This window comes from Arachis duranensis, chromosome 5 (genome assembly GCF_000817695.3).
Source record: "Arachis duranensis cultivar V14167 chromosome 5, aradu.V14167.gnm2.J7QH, whole genome shotgun sequence".
NCBI lineage: Eukaryota > Viridiplantae > Streptophyta > Magnoliopsida > Fabales > Fabaceae > Arachis > Arachis duranensis.
Genome location: NC_029776.3, coordinates 88,493,252 through 88,501,715, shown reverse-complemented (window position 1 = coordinate 88,501,715; position 8,464 = coordinate 88,493,252). Strand labels below are relative to the sequence as shown.

The following is an 8,464-nucleotide window of genomic DNA, read 5'->3' as shown; positions in this document are numbered from 1 at the left end:
CTCAACCTAAATCAAAATCATCATCAAGGATACTAAATATTTAACACAATCATGCATTCCAACCTATCTTATGGTCATCTAGCCTAAGTTTTCACAAGACATTATATATTAAATACAAGAAACCAGAACCATACCTTGGCTGATTTCTCCCATAAGCCAAAAACACCCAAATTGACGAGGTTACAAGCCTCCAACACTGAAATTTCAGCACTCGTGGCTTAAACAAGCTTCCAATCTCTTCAATTGAGTTCCAATCTCATATATACACTACTTAACATATATTATCACATTCTCATGCACCAACTTAATTCTCATTCACAATTAACTAAGGGATTCACTAGGGTTTGAGGATCTTTACCTTGTATGTGCCTTAATCAAACAAAAGCCTACTAATTCCTCAAGTTAACTTGATCCTAAACATCAAATTAACCAAGGATCTCAACACCCACAACACAAATTTTCAAAATTGGGGAAGAAATAATTGAAATTAAGAATGTGACTTCCTTACCAAATTTCTTACCGGACTTTGTAGAGCTCAATGATGCAGTCGTGTAGCTGCAAACGGTGCGGCGATCGGAGCTCGGAGTAGGAAGATATCTTGGTTTGAACTCTTCATGTTAGATGCAATTTCCTTTTAATGTAATTTGAGGTATTTCATGTTTATTGCTTCTTTCTTCATTTGTTGTTATTGATTCCTTGCAACTGTGATCGTAGATTTTACATTCTCTTATTACTTTTCTATACTTTTATTTTGTGCCTTCCAAGTGTTTGAGAAAATACTTGGGTGAATTTTAATTTAGATTTTTATGTTCTTGACTTGGATTGATTATTTAGAGACTTTTGAGTTATCAAAAGTCTTTTGTTGATTGGTGATTAAAGATTGCCAGTTAGCTTGAACTTCACCAAAGCTAGTCTCTTACTATGAGCTGAGTAGGACTTGTGAACTCAAGTTGATAGTATGCACTTGACCTTCCTTCATTGGCTAGAGGTTAACTAAGTGAAAGCAATTTACATTTACCATCACAATTGACGATGATAATGAGGATATGACTTCTAATTCTCAATGCTTGCTAAGAGCTTTCTTAGTTATTGGTTTATTTTTCTCGCAATCTATATTTTCTTGTTCCTTATTTCAAAAACCGCAAAAATATATTTTTCCATAACTAATAATAAACTACACTTCCCTACAATTCTTTGAGAGACGATCCGAGGTTTAAATACTTCGGTTAATTTTATTGGGTTTACTTAAGTGACAAACAATTTAAACATTGACCGAGGATAATTTGTTGGTTTTGAACTATACTATACAAATAATTAAACTACTCTTTGTAAGAATCAACAACCACCACCATATACCTATGAACCCCATCCTCAATATAGCCCTCAACCATCATACTCACAAGCCCCCCTACAATCAAACATTTTCATATGACCTTAACCCATATCCACCATACCAACCACCTTATGAGCCAAATGAACCATACATAGGGTCACCCCAATTCCAACCCAATTACTCCCAAGAACCACCACCTCAATATACACCACCTCCAATGTATGAAAATTTTCTACCATAATATGAATTTTCTTTTCCACCACAACCCTCCATAGAAGAATGTCCATATCCATCAGTCCAAGAGCACTATGATCCTACTTATGATAGCCAAGTGGAACAAGAGCCAATGGATCGTTTCAAGGAAGCAATGGATCAACTTCAAGCAACCATCCATCAAAAGTTTGATTCATGGGACTCATGCAACAAACAAAGCATTTTCACGGATGCAACAAACAAAGCATTTTCACGGATGAATGTAGAAAGTCAACCGAAGAGCGGCGCATGAAGGAGATATTGGAATCTCAACTCGAGAACAAGGGACTGGAGTGTGTTGTGCAACAAGTGAAAAAGATGGAGATTATTGAACCGCCACATCTTTATCATGATAAACCACCCTCCTGTCATGAACCATTCCTCCCAAGCAATGAACCTTCATATCCACTCCACTCTCCAACGGATGACACTCTTGGTATTTTTCTTCAAGGGCAAAGAGAGATGCAACAGATAATACTAGAGTTAATATATGAGAAGTACACCCATTGTTACATGTGGATAATCTAATAAGAAGCATAGCATGAAGGAGAAATTAGAAACTCCGGTGGAAAATGAGAAATGTGACTTCGTATTGGAACAATTGGAGGAAGCCATAATTTTTGAAGAGGAAGAAGTGGTTAAAGACTTAGGAGATGCTGAACCTCCATGGGAATCTAGAGTTGTAGATTATTCCTCTAAGAAGCTTGAATTTGATGTTGATGAGGCTAGTGCACAACCTCCAAGGCATGTTCCCTATGAAGAATTAGACGGGATAGATCAAGAAGTAAGTTTCTTTGGTGATGATGATCATGAATCAAGCCATCCTAGTTATGAGTTTGCACCCACAAGTGAACCCCTTGAGTTAAAAGAACCTTCTCCCGATGATATTGAAAGCAACGTTGAGGTAGATTCCTCTCAACCTCATGTTTATGATTTGAGTGACAGAGAAGAGTTGGATGAACTCGGTAAGGAAGAGCTTAAAAGTGAAGAATCTTTTCAAAAGGTGGAAGTCCTTAGGCAAGGTTGGACGGGAGTTTAATATGCTTTGTCAAGATCGTTGGAGACTTCTCTATCTAGGTTGCCGTCTACTCCTTCATATGAGTGGGTAAAACTTATCTCTCTTAACTTTATTGTCCCACTTGAGTGTGGTATTCTTGAAATGGATGGCCAACTTAGGAGGCTTTGTGGAATTAATTATAAGAGAAGGATGTTTAGTGGTTAGAGTTGCAAATCAAGACTCATCAAGGTTGGGATTTCAAGAGCTAGATGCAGAGGTTGGTGTAGAGTTCAATTGAAAGGGTCTAGGAAGATGTTTGGATGCTTCATTGAGAATTCGACTTGCTTGCCACCCGGTTGGAACAAAGATGATCAACTTAAAGACGGATGTAGAAACAAGATTTGGAATCCCAGCATACAAGAGGATTAACTTTGGGAGCTCAAAACTTGTGAAGAACTTCATCAAAACTTGGTGAATTCACTTGGAAATGTTGGAGTGTATTGGAAGTCCAAGCGTTGGTAAATTCATTTTAGAGTTTAATTTTAATGTATTAATAGTGTAAAATATTTTATGGAAATTTCAAGATGAGTTCAAGTACAAGTCACCATAACAAGGAGCTTACCGAATGTCCAACTTAAGAATTTTAACTAAAAGTACTAAGTGGGAGACACGCCACCATGGTAAATTCTTTCTATTTTCTCTTTTATTTATATTGGTAATAAGTTGCATTTTTATTTTTAGTTAGGTTTATTTAGTTATGTTGTGGTTTTACTTATTTAATAAAGTTTAGCTTTACTTTGGTAGCTTGTTAGTTTATTAAAAAAAAAATAGGAAGCTCACGCGTGCGCGTCGCCGATACGCATGCGTCATATTGAATGTTGCTCTCTGGTACATTTTTCTGAGAGTTAGTCTGGAACTGTGCGAGCGGGGTGCCTGCCGCACAACCCACCCCATGCGTACGCGTCACCCATCCATTTCGTCCTTTTACGGGTACGCGTGAGCGACGCTTACGCGTTGTTCTCTCACCCTGCTATCCACACGTACACGTGGACGACGCTTACACATCGTTTCTCTTCTCCTATTTCTTTCTTCTTTCTTCTTTCTTCTTTCCTTTCTCCTTCTTTCTTCTTCCTTTTTTACTTTCTTCTTCTTCATTTCTTTAAATTATCATCCTTATTCTCTTTATTCTCTTTTGTTTATTGCATTTGCATACTTTCATTCATTGCATTTTAATTTTTCTTTTGCAACTTATTTTTATTTTCCTCCTTATGTGTCCTATTTTATTATTGGTGTTAAATTTTCTACTCAACTTTTGAAAATTTCTTAAATCATTTTGGTGCTTCGTTACTTGTTTAGCATTAATGGAACTTTTTGCCCCACACACATGATTAGTGCTTTCATCCCTTCCGACTCATTATTCTTTGTTTTTATGCTTCGTTATCAATGAGTTAGGATAGGACCAAATGCTCTCATGCTTATCACTAATCTTGTCTGTGTCATTTCTTGTTTTACCTTGATGTTTCTGAGTATTCTTTTCATTTACCTATGCTTTGACTTTACTCTTGCATCAAGTGTTAGCTGATATGCCATTTTCTTATATTGTTTTCTCACTTGCATGCTACCATGTAGTTGAGAACCTCATTATTATTTGGCATTAACCCACCTATGTTTTATTTGTTTGCATATCTTTGTTTGTGGGTTATTCTTCTTCTTTTTTCTCTTCTTTTAGGATGGTCACCAAAAAGGGAAGGAAAAAGCTTCTAAATGGGCAAACAACAAGTCCCGCCGCACAATCTTTGGAGAAAGCGCATCAGTTGTAGCAACCCATCCACTTACACATCTTTGCATGCATTGAGGACGGTGCAATCTTTTAGTGTGGGGAGGTTGATACCGACTTCCATGGGTAACTACTTCCTTCTTCAATACCAATTCTTACTCTTCTTTGTTAGTTAGTTGTTACATTGCATAATAGATTGCATGTGTAGTTAGTTGCTTGCATGTATGTACTACTTGGTTGAAGTAATGATTTCTTTTCCAAGAAACTATTTTAGAGTACTTCATTAATTCAAATTAGAATTTTTGTTGAACTTTCCTGAATAAATTTATTTTGGAACATGGGTTAGAGCTCAAACACACAAAAATCAATGAGATTTTGAACTTAATTGATTGGTTGCATCTTATCAACCAATATTTTATTTTGGTGTGTGTTGTTCTCTCTAAAGTTGTGATCTTTGTCTTGCTTGATTCTATATTTTCATTGTTTGATGTATGCATACACTTATGTGATTGAGGCTCTTGTTTCGCTATAGCTCACATACCCATATGCTCTTACCCTTTCATTATCCTTTGCAAACCAATGTTGTGCCTTTTTAACTCTATTTATTCTTTACTTTAGCTCATCACTAGCTCTAAGAGAAAAACAATAAATGTCCCTAATTTAAATTCTTGGTTAGCTTAGATGAGTGAGAGTGTCCATGATTTAAGTGTGGAGAAGTTGGGTTTGAAAATATTTGATCTGAAAATTGGGTATTGTATATTTTTGTAAAAATGAAAAAAAGATAATTGAGCACATATTCTTGCATTCAATACCTTACTCATATGCATTGAAAAAAATAACAAATAGTAGTAATTCTATTTTTCACACTATATATATCTTTTTACATTCCAATTATTTTTTGCTAAAAGAATAAAAAATAACAATTTCTCAATATGTACTAATACTTCTTGTATATATTCCAAAGTTGATTTGTCTTACTAGCTATAGGATAAACTTCTACTAAAGCAAACCTTTTTGCAATTATCATTTACAAAGGTGTAATTGTAAAACTTATAATAATTATTTAACAAAAAGTCTCCCAAAAAGTATTTAGCCAAAAACTACTAAAATTTATTAGTTTTGATTTTATTTAATGCACTCTATAATAAACAAATATTAATAAACTAGGACAAGTTTGAATTATTTGTGTTTTTTTTTTGTAGTATTATCTATTATTTAATATGAAAAATCTTGTTAAAAAATATGTAACCCTACATAAAACGTTTCCTCACGCGCTATTATACGAGGTGGAACTTTATTAGTCTTGCCCTTAATTAATTAATTTAAGGAATTTAATTACAATAAGATCTCTTGGATCCCTTTAAATACCATATCATCCCCCATTCCCTCATTTCACAATCCAAAACACACCAATTCCAATTCACTCATCACACCCTCACTGGATCACACATATACTTTTTCTCTTTCTCTCTTTAAACAAACCAAGAAAACAACACATCCATCATGGAAATTGAAGCAAGGGCAGCACCAATGGTGGCAAAGAAGCTCTTGAACATTCTAAGAATAGTTATGGTCATGTTAAGAAAAGGTATATCAAAGAGCAAACTCATTTCCGAGTTCAATCTCTTGCTCAAGCGCGGAAAGATAGCAGCCAGCAACGCAATCTCCACCACTCTCACTCTCCACCATCACTACGCCGCCGCCTTCACTCGCCGCCGTTCCTCCTTCCGCAACAACAAAAACCTCTCCTTCTACCCTCGCGAATACCAATTCAGCTGCACTAGTAGCCCTGCCTTTAATTACCACAGCCGTCGCCACCATCGCTGCCACCACCACGAAGACGTTTCAACCCTATGTAAGGTTCTTGAGATGCTAAAAGATAACAACAACAATAGCAACTGTGAGATGGTGATGGATTCGCCATTGATGCCATTGCCAGGGTTTGGAAAAAGCCCTAAGCAGTTGAGGATCACTGATTCCCCTTTTCCTCTCAAAGACGAAGAAGATTTTGATGATGACGATGGTGGCAAAATTGATATTAAAGCTGAAGAGTTTATTAAAAGGTTTTATAAGAATCTTCACTCACAACACACAAATTCTCCTTATTATTACTCTTGGGACCGATAATATATATATATATATTATTTGTACGTTATTTGGACACTAAGAAACACAATATATTGACTTTATTTATTGAGTAATGTCAAATATTGTGTGTTTCTATTCTGTATAATATATGTTCTTGTGTCCGATAATAATATTAGCGTACAAATAATATTCCTATTTTCACGTATGGAAAAAAAAAAAAATCTTCCTATAATTTACTTATTTACATATACACCCGCCTCCTATACGTGTTTTCACTGCTTTGTCAAAGGAAAGTATCACGTGACTGGGGATATCAGTGCAACCACAGCATCACGTGACTTAGTTATTAAGTAATTTTGATGTAGCTAGTAGGGTGTTTTTTTTCCAAGGGGGGAAGAGGTGATGCCTTGTATATATGTGTGCTTATGTTGTGTATAGTGTTTGATTTCAGCTCAAACTCAATATATGATTTTGGTGTTTCCTTTTTATTTTTATTTCACTGCCCTTTTGTAAAATATGGTGGTGGTTTATTTTATACATCTTTAATATTTCCATGTGTTGATAATAAGAGTTCAAATTACATGCATTCTATAATGTAAACACTTTGTCTATGTATAATACTTAATTAATCAGAATATGTGAAATGAGGGAAATAAAGCATAAGACAAAAATATTCCACATGTAAATAAGAACTTTTATATACATATAATAAATTATACAATTATACTAAACTATACATTAAAATTAGTTATAAAAATTAGTTATCAATTTAAAATATAAAATATAAATTAAAAATATGTAAAATAAAATATTTCTTGCTGGTAATGTCTATCCAATGTACATGCAAAAGGTACTATAATTCTCAAGTCAGCAATAGTTCAAATAAAAGAGTGTGAGTGACTTAAGTGAGTGTTAGATTTTTATATGTGTAACACTGTAACTTTTAGTATCTCATGATCGCACTAAAATCCCAGGCACTACCTACCTCTACTCCTTTAATTTAATACTATATTTAATATTGAGCCCTCACAAATACAAACCAGATTTTTAATTATATAAACGAATGCCTTTGCATTAAACCACTTAATCACATAAGTATATTCACATAACATTGTATACATAGACTTATTCAAAATTTTTCAAATACAAATCTTACCCATCTGTAAACCAAAATGACAAACGATGCGGAAAAAATCTCAACTAAACCAAAAATAAAAAATACAAATATATATAGTTCTGTAGTTCGGTCGCGGCTTCACGCCAAAGCTTCCTGAACCTATCACTAAAAAAAATCTATAGGGGATGAGAACATCGTCCTTGCAGGTTCTTAGTAAGGAAATAAAAGTGAGATATATATAAAAGCAAGGAACTTTAAGTACTATTATTATGTGTGTCAATAATGTTAGTGAGTAATTAAATATAGAAGTTTAACGTTCTACTTTAAAGTTGGTGAGTTGGAGGTTGGCTTATCCCTTTCAAGTCTATATCGATATCTTGTCTCTTCTACTCAATTATTGGCTTCTCACCCTCTCCAGCAATATATATGGTGCTGATGGTAGTTTATATATGCATGTCCATTATTTCCACACAAATCTTTTTACGAGCATATATTTTTTTTATACAATAAAATAATTCTTTTAATATAATTTTTTTATATTTAACATTTTAATTAGCAAATACTTTTAAAATTAAAGTCATTTGTTAACTAATTTAGATTAGTCGAATAATTAATTCACTTACCTATTTAAGCAAGTGTCGAGAATTCAAATCTCGTGATATGTATGAAACAATCTATTAATCAATGATAAATTTTTAAATTGAGCTTAAATTTATGACAGATTAATTTTTAATTTGTTGAATTAGAAGATACCGAAAAAAAATCATTCGTAGGTTAATTAAATCTATAAATTATGCATCACATTCAATATAAGAAGGGATAGAATTAGTTGAATATTCGAATGTAACGAGACACTATTTATGTTATTAGGAATACATATACTAAAATTATCCATTAAAA

The 8,464-nt window shown here is 33.8% G+C and overlaps 1 protein-coding gene across 1 annotated transcript; it reads left to right on the top strand.

Moving 5' to 3' along the window:
* The first annotated feature begins 5,862 nt into the window (after positions 1-5,862).
* LOC107490245 (uncharacterized) lies at positions 5,863-6,486 on the top strand. The gene has a single exon (XM_016111006.2). The coding sequence runs from the start codon at positions 5,863-5,865 to the stop codon at positions 6,484-6,486; it is 624 nt and encodes a 207-aa protein (XP_015966492.1).
* Positions 6,487-8,464: the final 1,978 nt, after the last annotated feature.